The 16,350-nt window shown below is 46.5% G+C and overlaps 1 protein-coding gene across 4 annotated transcripts in view; it reads right to left on the reverse strand.

The window, feature by feature from the left end:
• The window catches only part of LOC139477912 (uncharacterized), a 189,223-nt gene that overhangs the window by 27,540 nt on the left and 145,333 nt on the right, over positions 1 to 16,350 (reverse strand). For all 4 annotated transcript variants that reach the window (XM_071260352.1, XM_071260353.1, XM_071260354.1 and 1 more), the window contains 6 exons: positions 10,942 to 11,762; positions 10,613 to 10,812; positions 6,819 to 6,956; positions 4,440 to 4,562; positions 3,638 to 3,712; positions 295 to 369 (listed from right to left, as the gene is read on the reverse strand). In XM_071260352.1, coding sequence (XP_071116453.1) covers positions 295 to 369; positions 3,638 to 3,712; positions 4,440 to 4,562; positions 6,819 to 6,956; positions 10,613 to 10,812; positions 10,942 to 11,762 — 1,432 coding nt within the window. The remainder of the gene's footprint in view (positions 1 to 294; positions 370 to 3,637; positions 3,713 to 4,439; positions 4,563 to 6,818; positions 6,957 to 10,612; positions 10,813 to 10,941; positions 11,763 to 16,350) is intronic.

The following is a 16,350-nucleotide window of genomic DNA, read 5'->3' on the forward strand; positions in this document are numbered from 1 at the left end:
ATTTGAGCGTGGAGAGTTGAGGGTGGAGAGTTAAGGGGGGCAAGTTGAGGGGTGGAGAGTTGAGAGGTGGAGAGTTGAGGGGTGGAGATTTGAGGGGTTGAGGGGTGGAGAGTTGAGGGGGAGAGAGTAGAGGGTGGAGAGTTGAGGATGGCGAGTTGAGGGGTGGAGAGTTGAGAGGTGGAGAGTTGAGGGGTTGAGAGGTGGAGAGTTGAGGGGTTGAGTGGTGGAGAGTTGAGGGCTGAGAGTTGAGGGTGGAAAGTTGAAGGTGGAGAGTTGAGGGTTGTGTCCACCTACCCCTGCAGTGGGAGTTGCTGTCTGACTTGCACGGCCTCAGCATGAAGTAGCCATCAGGACACACCTTGGTACAATCTGCAACAGAAGGGGGACAGTGGCAGCACAAGGAAGCAGGTGTTCATGGCCCCGACTCAGGGGTATCATCCCCTGCAACATCCGTCCACTTCTCAAAGGGGACAAATTTTCTCAAAAACTATTTAAGTCAGAGAAATGAAATTTTACACACTGATTTTACTGGTCATGACCTCAAGTGAGTTTGAAAATTGGTGTAAAATTATGGCCCTTGCGCCATGCTTTTCCAAGCTCCTGGCCTGTTCACGGCGCCCTCTTTGCTATTGCTGCACACCAGTCAGAGCTCCCCACTGTGATCGGTGGCTACAACCATGGTCGGAGTTGAACCTGCTACTGACCGACCGTTATGTTTACAAACAAGTGATGACTGCTGTGACCGCCGAATACTCTTACCCCAGCCTTAATATTTTCTCTTTTTCTATTTTTGAATTTCTATTTCATTTCCGCTCCATGTAAGAGGCTGAGGGAGACAATCTGCAATCACGACCCAATCTGATTAAAATACATAAAGTTAAATTCATAGGGGAAATCTGGTCAGTCGTAAGACATTTCAAAATTCACTATGATTGTACTCTGAAAGACCTAATCAAAAATAATGAAAGTTTACATGCTATCTAAGAGGTACAGGTCAAGACAGTGTTCGAAAATTGGTCCAATCAATTATCTTTTGGAAGAGTTATGGCCCTTGCTACATGCTTTTCAACTTTGTGCAAACTGCGTGAAATGGGGACAAGTTTTCTCAGGAACTACTGAATTTAGCTTATCTAAGAGATACTTATCAAGACTGAGTTATTCTTTCCAGAGAAGGGGCCTTTTGTGTGTAATAATTTCACATTTAATCATTCTAACTCTATGACATAATGTGACCTAATTGCCTACTTCTTCCTACAAGACTGTATTTTATTATAGTTCATATTCACTACCACGAACAAAGAAAGTTCTAATGTGCCCAATGGCCGAGGAGAGTGATATCACTGACAGAGAATCCCACCTGAGTGTCTTACTCTATCACCAGGAGCTGATACAACTTTACAACTCTTACAATGTCTGACCCTGTATGTCTGACCCTGTGTGTCTGATCCTATGTCTTTGTCTAAAACTGTGTCTGACCCTATGTGTCTGTGTCTGATTTCATGTGTCTTACCCTATGTGTCTGTGTCTGACCCTGTGTGTCTGACCATATGTCTATGTCTGACTCTGTGTGTCTGACCCTATGTGTCTGACCCTACGTGTCTGTGTCTGATTTCATGTGTCTGACCCTATGTGTCTGTGTCTGACTGTGTGTCTGACCATATGTCTATGTCTGACCCTATGTGTCTGACCCTATGTGTCTGTGTCTGACTCATGTGTCTGACCATATGTGTCTGTGTCTGACTCTGTGTGTCTGACCTGTGTCTGACTTCATGTGTCTGAGCATATGTATCTGTCTGACTGTGTCTGACCATATGTCTGTGTCTGACTGTGTGTCTGACCCTATGTGTCTGTGTCTGACTGTGTGCCTGACCCTATGTGTCTGTGTCTTACTCCATGTGTCTGACCCTATGTGTCTGACTCTGTGTGTCTGACCCTATGTGTCTGTTTCTGTGTGTCTGACCCTATGTGTCTGTGTCTGAATCTGTGCGTCTGACCCTGTGTCTGACCATATGTGTCTGTGTCTTACTCCATGTCCCTGACCCTATGTGTCTGACTCTGTGTGTCTGACCCTATGTGTCTGTGTCTGACTCTGTGTGTCTAACCCTGTGTGGCTGACCCTATGTGTCTGTGTCTGACTCTGTGTGTCTGACCCTATGTGTCTGTGTCTGACTCTGTGTGTCAGACTCTGTGTGGCTGACACTATGTGTCTGACCCTGTGTCTATGTCCCACTCCATGTATCTGATTCCATGTGTCTTACTCAATGTGTCTGACCCTTTGTGTCTGTGTCTGACTCTGTGTGTCTGTGTCTGACTCTGTGTGTGTGTCTGACTCTGAGTCTGACCCTGTGTGGCTGACCCTATGAGTCTGTGTCTGACCCTGTGTGTCTGAACCTGTGTGTCTGATCCTATGTTTCTTTGTCTAAAGCTGTGTCTGACCATATGTGTCTGTGTCTGACCCTGTGTGTCTGACCCTATGTGTTTGTGTCTGACTCTGTGTGTCTGACCCTATATGTCTGTGACTAAAACTGTGACTGACTCATGTGTCTGATCCTGTGTCTGACCCTGTGTGTCTGTGTCTGACCCTATGTGTCTGTCTCCATGTGTCTGACTGGTGAGTCTGACCCTATGTGTCAATGTCTGACTCCATGTGTCTGACCCTGTGTGCCTGACCCTATGTGACTGTGTCTGACCCTATATGTCTGACCTTGTGTGTCTGTGTCTGACTCCATGTGTCTGACCCTATGTGTCTGTGTCTGACCCTATATGTCTGACCTTGTGTGTCTGACTCCATGTGTCTGACCCTGTGTGTCTGACAATGTGTGTCTGTCTCTGTGTCTGACCCTGTGTCTGACCCTGTGTGTCTGACCCTATGTGTCTGTGTCTAAAACTGTGTCTGACCCTATTTGACTGTGTCTGTCTGAACCTGTGTGTCTGACCCTTTGGGTCTGTGTGTCTGTCTGTTTCTGACCATATGTGTCTGTGTCTGACTCTGTGTGTCTGCCCCTTTAGGTCTGTGTCTAAAACTGTGTCTAACCCTATGTGTCAGACCCTATGTGTCTGTGTCTGAACCTGTGTGTGAGTCTGATCCTATGTGTCTGGCCCTTTGTGTCTGTGTCCGAAACTGTGCCTGTCCCTTTGTGCCTGACTGTGTCTGTGTCTGTCTGACCCTGTGTCTCTGAACCTGTGTGTCTGACCCTATGTGTCTGACCCTATGTGTCTGACTCCATGTGTCTGTGTATGTGTGTCTGTCTTTAACCCTGTGTGTCTGTGTCTGACTCCGTGTCTGTCTGTGTGTGACCCTGTGTGTCTGTTTGTGACCCTGTGTGTCTGATTCTGTGTCCATGTGTCTGAATCCATGTGTTTGTGTGTCTGTGTGTGACCCTGAGTGTCTGATGCTGTGTCTGACTCCATGTGTTTGTGTGTGACACTGTGTGTCTGACTGTGTGTCTGTGTGTGACCCTGTGTGTGACCCTGTGTGTCTGTGTGTGACCCTGTGTGTCTGTGTGTGACACTGTGTGTCTGACTGTGTGTCTGTGTGTGACCCTGTGTGTCTGTGTGTGACCCTGTGTGTCTGTGTGTGACCCTGTGTGTCTGTGTGTGACCCTGTGTGTCTGTGTGTCTGAGTTTCCGTTGTTACCTCGGCAGATCTTGTGGGTGGTATTGGTGCACGGCTGCACCTCGTACGTCCCGGGGTTACACGGCACGCGGCACTCTGAAACAAACACAACCATACAGAGAAACACCGGTCGGCACCACCAGAGTCGAGACACACCAATGCACAGCTATGCACTACTAAAATAAATACAGCTACTTCATCCACGACAACAACACAACAGTCGCTACCAGACAACACCCAGTCGAGGCTAGAGAACACACATCACATCCTAGATCTAAATACATACAAAACCACAGGTTCTTTTAAACAAAATTCTGGGTACTTTTGTAATAATTTCATAATTCTTATGTTATAAAAACAAATTGAAAATTGTTTGTTTTGACAAAGTTGTTTAGTAGGTGTCAACAATTTTTACTTTCCCAAAATACTGTGTGGTGTCCACAGAACGCTGCTTAACACACAGTATGGTGTGCATATTGTCCACAGAACGTTACTTAACACACGGTATGGTGTGCATATTGTCCACAGAACGCTGCTTAACACACAGTATGGTGTGCATATTGTCCACAGAACGCTGCTTAACACACGGTATGGTGTGCATATTGTCCACAGAACGCTGCTTAACACACAGTATGGTGTGCATATTGTCCACAGAACGCTGCTTAACACACGGTATGGTGTGCAAATTGTCTTCATAACCTTGCTTAACACACTGTATGGTGTGTATATTGTCTACATAACCTTGCTTAACACACTGTATGGTGCGTATATTGTCCACAGAACCGTGCGTAACACACATTGGTTTGGGTATGGGGATACCTACCCTGGCAAGATTTTCCGTCACCATAGAAACCGTCGGGGCATATACACTCGTACAAGCCCATACTGTTTAAGCACCCAGCCGTGGGGTGACACTGTGCCCCTCCCTCCATACACTCATTTACATCTGAAACATGGGGAGAACATGGTGTTACCCAACAGCTGCTCCCTGCCTGTCATCGCTTGCTCTGGCTGCTCTCTCAATTTCACAATATTTTTTTGTTTTAATTTTTAAATTTTTATTTTATTTTATGTCATTATTTTTTAATTATTGTTTTTTAGTTACTCGTTTGTCTTTTGTGTCATTTTCATATTTGTGTTTTTTTCATTAAATCAAAGTTTCTGAAGATAAAAAAACAAGTACAAATAACTGAAGACCTGGCCACAGCTAGCAATTAACAACAAAAATACAGAAGATCTCCATGACCGCTAAAAACACAAATTACTGAAAATATTGCACACACTGACATCAGCTATAGCATTCGCCACCAGTGCATCGACCAATCACCAGAAAGAGACAACACGGAACGTTGGCTCTCACGAGGCCAGTTAGATGAAAGTTGTTGCATGCAATTGGTAATTACGATATCTCAGGCGACTTCAAGATTCAGAAAAGGATATATGACATAAATATTGCTGAAGTAAACAGGTTCCATTGGGCTGCTTCAGTTTCACAGAAGTGTTTACATCAATTTACTACCCAGTACTGACCGGACACAGCTTGAAACAGACCTAATACACTGTGTGGCCCAACCCCTCTATACAGCTGACACATGGCCCAAACCCTCTATACAGCTGACACATGGCCCAACCCCTCTATACAGTTGACACATGGCCCAACCCCTCTATACAGCTGACACATGGCCCAACCCCTCTATACAGTTGACACATGGCCCAACCCCTCTATACAGTTGACACATGGCCCAACCCCTCTATACAGCTGACACATGGCCCAACCCCTCTATACAGCTGACTCATGGCCCAAACCCTCTATACAGCTGACTCATGGCCCAAACTCTCTATACAGTTGACACATGACCCAACCTCTCTATACAGCTGACACATGACCCAACCCTTGCAGACAGCTGACACATGGCCCAAACCCTCTATACAGCTGACTCATGGCCCAACCTCTCTATACATCTGACACATGGCCCAACCCCTCTATACAGCTGACACATGGCCCAAACCCTCTATACAGCTGACTCATGGCCCAAACCCTCTATACAGCTGACACATGACCCAACCCTTGCAGACAGCTGACACATGGCCCAACCCCTCTATACAGCTGACACATGACCCAACCCCTCTATACACCTGACACATGGCCCAACCCCTCTACACAGCTGACACATGGCCAAACCGTCTATACAGCTGACACATGGCCCAACCCCTCTATACAGTTGACACATGGCCCAACCCCTCTATACAGTTGACACATGGCCCAACCCCTCTATACAGCTCACACATGGCCAAACCCCTCTATACAGCTGACTCATGGCCCAAACCCTCTATACAGCTGACTCATGGCCCAAACTCTCTATACAGTTGACACATGACCCAACCTCTCTATACAGCTGACACATGACCCAACCCTTGCAGACAGCTGACACATGGCCCAAACCCTCTACACAGCTGACTCATGGCCCAAACCCTCTATACAGCTGACTCATGGCCCAACCCCTCTATACATCTGACACATGGCCCAACCCCTCTATACAGCTGACACATGGCCAAACCCTCTATACAGCTGACACATGGCCCAACCCTTGCAGACAGCTGACACATGGCCCATCCCCTCTATACAGACCTATAAATCTACGTGTTAGTTCCTACTGGTATATGATATTGGGCACATTTGTTAATTGCAACTTTGGTATAGGATATATACTCTTGGTATAAGACACGCTTTGCAAGATATATATGGTATATGATATATTAGTATATGACATATATCTGATGCATAGGATATATATCTGGTAAATATATTTAAGAAATAAATGAGAGGGAGTTCCTCATTGCACAATAAAACACTGCAGGGAGAAGCAACCTTGAGGTGGGCATCCCTAAGTGGTTTATTCTCCCTCCAGGGTTTTACTGTATGATCATACAACGAACACAAGACATTAATTTTTATCCACATTCATATAAGGATAAGTTCCTTAATACACTTATCTGGGCAATGTCCGACAAGTCCATGTTATGAGAAGAGGGTTAAGTTATGTATATTCTCACAAACATCAAAACAATGTAAGTACTTATCTGTACTAACAAACCTCTCAAAAACAGCGTTGTCCACCCTGGTATAAATGTTACATCATGTAAATATGCTGTTTTCACAAACACGGTATATATGTATTTGATATGACTGGTATGTCCCTACCTTGACATTTGCCATTGATCCCCATCTTGAAGCCCTTGCGACAGATGCATTGTCCGGTACTCTCGTCGCAGCTGTGGTCACACATGTGGTTCAGACACAGCTGGGTGCGGAGGTCGGACAGCACAGGATCACTCACGTCTGAAATCAGGTTTACCACACAACTATTCATGGTCAGTCAGAACCAGATATGTGGGTTCAATGTCCACTACCTGCATCACCTGATGGAGGTGGAGGTGTTCAAAGAAGCATCATAGCCAAGTCACTCTCCTTGCATCCATCTCTCACTCACCCACTCACCTTACACCTCACTCACTCACTTTACACCTCACTCACATAATCACCTTACACCTCACTCACTCACTTTACACCTCACTCACATAATCACCTTACACCTCACTCACTCACTTTACACCTCACTCACTCACCTTACACCTCACTCACTCACTCACCTTACACCTCACTCACATAATCACCTTACACCTCACTCACATAATCACCTTACACCTCACTCACCCACCTTACACCTCACTCACCCACTCACTTTACACCTCACTCACATAATCACCTTACACCTCACTCACTCACCTTACACCTCACTCACCCAACACCTCACTACCCCACTCACTTTACACCTCACTCACCCACCTTACACCTCACTCACCCACTCACTTTACACCTCACTCACAAAATCACCTTGCACCTCACTCACCCACCTTACACCTCACTCACCCACTCACTTTACACCTCACTCACAAAATCACCTTGCACCTCACTCACCCACCTTACACCTCACTCACCCACTCACTTTACACCTCACTCACAAAATCACCTTGCACCTCACTCACTCACCTTACACCTCACTCACCCAACACCTCACTACCCCACTCACTTTACACCTCACTCACCCAATAACCTTACACCTCACTCACTCACCTTACACCTCACTCACCCACTCACTTTACACCTCACTCACAAAATCACCTTGCACCTCACTCACTCACCTTACACCTCACTCACCCAACACCTCACTACCCCACTCACTTTACACCTCACTCACCCAATAACCTTACACCTCACTCACTCACCTTACACCTCACACACTCACTCACTTTACACCTCACTCACCTTACAACTCACTCACCTTACACCTCACTCACTCACTCACTTTACACCTCACTCACCTTACACCTCACTCACCCAACACCTCACTACCCCACTCACTTTACACCTCACTCACCCAATAACCTTACACCTCACTCACCCACTCACTTTACACCTCACTCACAAAATCACCTTGCACCTCACTCACTCACCTTACACCTCACTCACCCAACACCTCACTACCCCACTCACTTTACACCTCACTCACCCAATAACCTTACACCTCACTCACTCACCTTACACCTCACACACTCACTCACTTTACACCTCACTCACCTTACAACTCACTCACCTTACACCTCACTCACTCACTCACTTTACACCTCGTTCACTCACTCACCTTAGACCTCACTCACTCACTCACTTTACACCTCACTCACCTTACACCTCACTCACTCACCTTACACCTCACTCACTCACTCACTTTACACCTCACTCACCCACCAACTTTACACCTCACACATCACTCACCTTACACCTCACTCATTCACTCACCTTACTCACTAACTCACCTAACACCTCACTCACTCACTCACCTTACACCTCACTCACTCACTCACTTTACACCTACCTCACTCACTCACTCACCAACTTTACACCTCACTCACTCACCTGACACCTCATTCAACCACTTTCCACCTCACTCACTCACTCACCAACTTTACACCTCACTCACTCACTCACTTTACACCTCACTCACTCACCTGACACCTCACTCATCCACTTTCCACCTCACTCACTCACTCACCTTACACCTCACTCACTCACCCACTCACTTTATACCTCACTCACTCACTTTACACCTCACTCACTCACTCACTTTACACCTCACTCATTCACTCACTTTACACCTCACTCACTCACTCACTTCACACCTTACTCACCCACTCATTTTACACCTCACTCAATCACCTTACACCTCACTCACTCACTCACTTTACACCTCACTCACTCACTTTACACCTCACTCAATCACTCACCTTACACCTCACTCACTCACTTTACACCTCACTCACTCACCCACTTTACACCTCACTTACTCACTCACTTACTCACTTTACACCTCACTCACTCACCTTACACCTCACTCAATCACCTTACACCTCACTCAATCACCTTACACCTCACTCACCCACCTTACACCTCACTCACTCAATTTACACCTCACTCACCCACATTACACCTCACTCACTCACCTTACTCACTCACTTACTCACTTTACACCTCACTCACTCACCTTACACCTCACTCACTCACCTTACACCTCACTCAATCCCCTTACACCTCACTCACCCACATTACACCTCACTCACTCACCTTACACCTCACTCACTCACTCACCTTACACCTCACTCACCCACCTTACACCTACCTCACCCACTCACCTTACACCTCACTCACTTTACACTTCACTCACCTTACACCTCACTCACTCACTCACCTTACACCTCACTCACTCACCCACCTTACACCTCACTCACTCACTCACCTTACACCTACCTCACTCACTCACCTTACACCTCACACACTCACTCACTTTACACCTCACTCACCTTACAACTCACTCACCTTACACCTCACTCACTCACTCACTTTACACCTCGTTCACTCACTCACCTTAGACCTCACTCACTCACTCACTTTACACCTCACTCACCCACTCACCTTACACCTCACTCACTCACCTTACACCTCACTCACTCACTCACTTTACACCTCACTCACTCACTCACTTTACACCTCACTCACTCACCTTACACCTCACTCACCCACCTAACACCTCACTCACTCACCTTACACCTCACTCACCCACCTAACACCTCACTCACTCACCTTACACCTCACTCACTCACCTTACACCTCACTCACCCACCTAACACCTCACTCACTCACCTTACACCTCACTCACTCACTTTACACCTCACCCACTCACCTTACACCTCACTCACCCACCTAACACCTCACTCACTCACTTTACACCTCACTCACTCACCTTACACCTCACTCACTCACCTTACTCACCTTACACGCCACTCACTCACTCACCTTACACCTCACTCACCCACCTAACACCTCACCCACTCACCTTACACCTCACTCACCCACCTAACACCTCACTCACTCACCTTACACCTCACTCACTCACCTTACACCTCACTCACCCACCTAACACCTCACTCACTCACCTTACACCTCACTCACTCACTTTACACCTCACCCACTCACCTTACACCTCACTCACCCACCTAACACCTCACTCACTCACTTTACACCTCACTCACTCACCTTACACCTCACTCACTCACCTTACTCACCTTACACGCCACTCACTCACTCACCTTACACCTCACTCACTCACCTTACACCTCACTCACTCAATCACTCACTCACTCACTCACTTTACAACTCACTCACCCAATCACCTTACACCTCACACACCCACTCACTTTACACCTCACTCACTCACTCACTTTACACCTCACTCACTCACCCACCCACTCACTTTACACCTCACTCACTCACCTTACACCTACCTCACTCACCCACTCAATTTAGACCTCACTCACTCACCTTACACCTTACACCTCACTCACTCACTCACTCAGCACTATGACACAGGGAGAGCTCCTCACCAAACCTCTCCACCTTGATGAGTTTCTCGTAGAAAACGTCTCCGTCCGAGTCCTTGTGGAAGAACACTGTCGCTTTCCTGGACAAGAAGGCTCGTGGAGCATACACCGTGATGTGGACAATGGTGCTGGCGTCAGCCTGGGAGTAGACGCCGCCGATGATGCCCAGGATGCATGTGATGGACAACAGGGTCAGATGCAGACTGCAACACAGGAAGATAATCATCATGACACAGAAAATACAGCAGCATCCTTGCATCTGGACCACGGTATGACACAGACGACAACAACTGGTACATATTTTTCCCCTACACTAAAGTCTTCTGACTTACTATTTCGGACCCTGGTACGTCTTCCCGCGTCCTTTCAAAGCTGGTTTCCGCAGTTCTTCCTTTGGGTCGGAGTTGTCCGATGTTTTCTGGAAGTCCACATAGTTGTAGTTATCTCCCTTGGCAGGCGTCTGCTGCTTCCAGAGACCTTGCTCGGGGATCTTCATCAGCTTCGGAGGAGGAGGCGGGAAGTCGAAGCTGGCGTCGCCCTCGGGGGGCTGGGGTTGTATGACCTCCGGGGGAGGGGGGAGGGGTGGGGAATCACTCTCGGGACCAGCCGTTGAGGGACACAGGGTCTGACTAGGCGACACACACCCGGGCTCCTGCCGACCAGCATCCGGCCCTTTACTGGTGTGAGCGGAGCCCATACCAAATGTACTCAAGCTGGGACTCTTCAGGTTGGGCTTGAGAGAAGCTTGGTGGCCACTGCTGTTGAAGGCACCATTGCCGCTGGTGTTGAATGCACCATTGCCACTGGTGTTGAATGCACCATTGCCGCTGGTGTTGAGGCCACCGTTACTGTGGTTGTGTGGGTTGCCAGAGTTGGGGGAGTGTGGATTGCACCCTGGTTGGGGTGTGTTGGGGACGCTGCCGTCAGACAGTCTGTCGTCCCCGGAGTCTATTGGGGGTATTTCAAGGTCAGAGTCATTGATGTCAAAGTAGACTCGGTCTCCAAGGTCGGTCTCGAATATCTCACTACTGCCATATATGGACTGCGAATAGCGGTTTTCCCCCTCAGCTCCGTCCATGTCGGATGGGGTGTCCTCGGTGACACTTTCACGGATGACACCAAGGCGCTGCCCGAGGTCATAGCGCCGCGACACCTGCAGTGAGAAAGCGAGTGAGTGAGTCACAGAGAGAGAGAGAGAGAGAGAGAGAGAGAGAGGGTGGGCGGGAGGGTGAGTTAGTGAGTGAGTGAGATAGAGAGAGAGAGAGAGAGAGGGTGGGTGAGTGAGACTGAGTGAGTGAGTGAGATAGATAGAGAGAGAGAGAGAGGGTGGGCGGGAGGGTGAGTTAGTGAGTGAGTGAGTGAGATAGAGAGAGAGAGAGAGAGGGTGGGTGAGTGAGACTGAGTGAGTGAGTGAGACTGAGTGAGTGAGATAGAGAGAGAGAGGGTGGGTGAGTGAGACTGAGTGAGTGAGATAGAGAGAGAGAGAGAGAGGGTGGGTGAGTGAGACTGAGTGAGTGAGTGAGATAGAGAGAGAGAGAGAGAGAGGGTGGGTGAGTGAGACTGAGTGAGTGAGATAGAGAGAGAGAGAGAGAGGGTGGGTGAGTGAGACTGAGTGAGTGAGTGATTGAGTGAGACTGAGTGAGTGAGATAGACATAGAGAGAGAGGGTGGGTGAGTGAGACTGAGTGAGTGAGATAGACATAGAGAGAGAGGGTGGGTGAGTGAGACTGAGTAAGTGAGTGAGACTGAGTGAGTGAGTGAATGAGTGAGAGAGAGTGATACTATACACCATACTAGGTTGTGCTACAGTTTAAGACATCTCGACCTCCATTACATGATAAATCTATCAAGTCAACTAATATCCATGTCACCACATGTGGTAAATAAGGTCCTGCCTGACAGAAAAGTAATCATCTTGAAAAGTTTGCAATATGTTCCATGCAAAGGGACCACATGTCAGTAAGTCTGATGTGGACAACTTTTTAAGCGCTATATTTGGTGTTTTTTTAAGCCAATGGTATGCTTCAGACATCACTCTTTCTAACCATGATGTAAAGGAATGCAATAAAGATCCCTTTTCCTGGATCTTTTGGGATAAAGGGACCACAAGTCAGAGGTTGAAATTTGGACACTCTCTGGTGATTTCTTCTGTGATAAAATTCAAAGATTTGAGGAAACAACGTTTGTCATTTATATGAATACAGGTTTACATTTTATTGCATAATATTCTCATTGGTATGGGTTTAGTTCGTGCATGAATACAGAGAATTACTGGCACAGAGTGTTAACTGTTCTCCTAGGTGTATCTGTTTCTAACAACATCTGGCACAGAGTGTTAACTGTTCTCCTAGGTGTATGTGTTTCTAACAACATCTGGCACAGAGTGTTAACTGTTCTCCTAGGTGTATGTGTTTCTAACAACATCTGGCACAGAGTGTTAACTGTTCTCCTAGGTGTATGTGTTTCTAACAACATCTGGCACACACACATATCAAATTTTAAGTAAAACTGTTTAGTTTTGTAACAATTCATACAAAATGAATTCAAAAACAAAAATGGATGACAAGCCAGTTTTAGTGTATGTCATGCATAATAACAGCAGCTAGATGTCGCATTACGCATACAAAACTTGACACTGTTATTCTGTAAATGGTAGTGTGATGTTTATGAATTCAAATATGTAATTGCAAATAATATTTTCACTCCCATGTGAAATATTATCATAACAGTTCTTTGTTCATGCTGCAATCACATTAGGCTCATGTGTCAGGAAGGGAAATAACTCGGCTAATTTGTAATATTTGTGTTCATGTCTTGTTAGTGCTTTTAGATCCAGCCACATGATTTTTCTTTCATTATTTTACAGATGAATCTGTTGGGTTTGCCAGAAGCAGTACTTGTACACATGCTCCAACGTTTGGACATAAAAACACTGGTGACATCCAAACACTGGTGACATACAAACACTGGTGACATGCAAACACTGGTGACATGCAAACACTGGTGACATCCAAACACTGGTGACATGCAAACACTGGTGACATACAAACACTGGTGACATACAAACACTGGTGACATCCAAACACTGGTGACATCCAAACACTGGTGACATACAAACACTGGTGACATGCAGACACTGGTGACATCCAAACACTGGTGACATGCAAACACTGGTGACATGCAAACACTGGTGACATACAAACACTGGTGACATACAAACACTGGTGACATCCAAACACTGGTGACATCCAAACACTGGTGACATACAAACACTGGTGACATACAAACACTGGTGACATACAAACACTGATGACATCCAAACACTGGTGACATGCAAACACTGGTGACATCCAAACACTGGTGACATCCAAACACTGGTGACATCCAAACACTGGTGACATCCAAACACTGGTGACATCCAAACACTGGTGACATGCAAACACTGGTGACATGCAAACACTGGTGACATGCAAACACTGGTGACATACAAACACTGGTGACATACAAACACTGGTGACATGCAAACACTGGTGACATACAAACACTGGTGACATCCAAACACTGGTGACATACAAACACTGGTGACATCCAAACACTGGTGACATACAAACACTGGTGACATGCAAACACTGGTGACATACAAACACTGGTGACATCCAAACACTGGTGACATACAAACACTGGTGACATCCAAACACTGGTGACATACAAACACTGGTGACAACCAAACACTGGTGACATCCAAACACTGGTGACATGCAAACACTGGTGACATACAAACACTGGTGACATGCAAACACTGGTGACATACAAACACTGGTGACATCCAAACACTGGTGACATGCAAACACTGGTGACATACAAACACTGGTGACATGCAAACACTGGTGACATACAAACACTGGTGACATCCAAACACTGGTGACATCCAAACACTGGTGACATACAAACACTGGTGACAACCAAACACTGGTGACATCCAAACACTGGTGACAACAGGGTCCACACGGAATTGTGAATACCAATCACAATCTATGATATTGCAATTGGTCTGGAGAACTATATCACGGCGGGGGACACCAGAAATCGGCTTCAGGAGAACTCACAGTAGATGCATCAACACTTCAAAGACTTGTGAGCCTCTCAGTAGCATTCAGAACATTACTGTTCCGTGGAGGTGTTCAAAGATACACAACTGATGACATTGACAATCTGTTGAACCATGCCTCACGGATGCTAGACATCTCTACTGGTTGAGTATAATGGAGGTGATATTAGCAAATTAGCCTTCCTCCAACCGATACACAAAACCTGCAACTGGTGCTGCTAGACAACTGTATAGGTGTGGCTTCAGATGAATTACTATGGCTGCATATTTACACACATGACGTGTGATGTTTTGTGAGATGTTTTGTGTGACATCGCCAGGAAGTGTGTTCCTTCGGATGTTGAGGTGTCAGGACGTAAGTTTACATGTTCAGAACTCTACCAGATTGCCACAATTCTTCCAAAAGACAAGTGCAGTGTGCTCATTTGTTTTAGTCTTGGCAGATGATGAACACACTGAGCAGGACATGCATCTGAGTGCGCGATGTGTTGTGTGTTGAGTCGTGTGTTGTGTGTTCAGTCATGTGTTGTGTGTTGAGTAGTGTGTTGTGTGTTGAGTCGTGTGTTGTGTGTTGAGTCGTGTGTTGTGTAGTGTGTTGTGTGTTGAGTCGTGTGTTGTGTGTTGAGTCGTGTTGTGTGTTGAGTAGTGTGTTGTGTTGAATCGTGTGTTGTGTGTTGAGTAGTGTCTTGAGTAGTGTGTTGTGTTGAGTCGTGTGTTGTGTGTTGAGTAGTGTGTTGTGTGTTGAGTCGTGTGTTGTGTGTTGAGTCGTGTGTTGTGTGTTGAGTCGTGTGTTGTGTGTTGAGTAGTGTGTTGAGTAGTGTGTTGAGTCGTGTGTTGTGTGTTGAGTAGTGTGTTGAGTAGTGTGTTGTGTGTTGAGTCTTGTGTTGTGTGTTGAGCCGTGAGTCGTGTGTTGAGTCGTGTGTTGTGTGTTGAGTAGTGTGTCGTGTGTTGAGTAGTGTGTTGTGTGTTGAGCCGTGTGTTGTGTGTTGAGTCGTGTGTTGTGTGTTGAGTAGTGTGTTGTGTGTTGAGTAGTGTGTTGTGTGTTGAGTAGTGTGTTGTGTGTTGAGTCGTGTGTTGTGTGTTGAGTAGTGTGTTGTGTGTTGAGTCGGGTGTTGTGTGTTGAGTAGTGTGTTGTGTGTTGAGTCGTGTGTTGTGTGTTGAGTAGTGTGTTGTGTGTTGAGTCGTGTGTTGTGTGTTGAGTAGTGTGTTGTGTGTTGAGTTGGGTGTTGTGTGTTGAGTCGTGTGTTGTGTGTTGAGTCGTGTGTTGAGTCGTGTGTTGAGTCATGGGTTGAGTCGTGTGTTGTGTGTTGAGTCGTGTGTTGTGTGTTGAGTAGTGTGTTGTGTGTTGAGTAGTGTGTTGTGTGTTGAGTCGTGTGTTGTGTGTTGAGTAGTGTGTTGTGTGTTGAGTTGTGTGTTGCGTGTTGAGTAGTGTGTTGTGTGTTGCGTCGTGTGTTGTGGTTCAGCGGAGTGCCCTGGTCGACTCCACACGGAGCACCTGTTGTAGAGAATAGGAGTGCTTCCAACATTGCCCACAATCTGAACAGTTACAGGGATATTTCTGTAAGTAACTGTGATATTGCCTTTGCCCTTGAGGACTACTTTACTGAGGATGAGGACAACCTGGGTTGTGCACT

Source organism: Haliotis cracherodii, unplaced genomic scaffold (genome assembly GCF_022045235.1).
Source record: "Haliotis cracherodii isolate W230 unplaced genomic scaffold, xgHalCrac1.p SCAF_37, whole genome shotgun sequence".
Classification (NCBI taxonomy): domain Eukaryota; kingdom Metazoa; phylum Mollusca; class Gastropoda; order Lepetellida; family Haliotidae; genus Haliotis; species Haliotis cracherodii.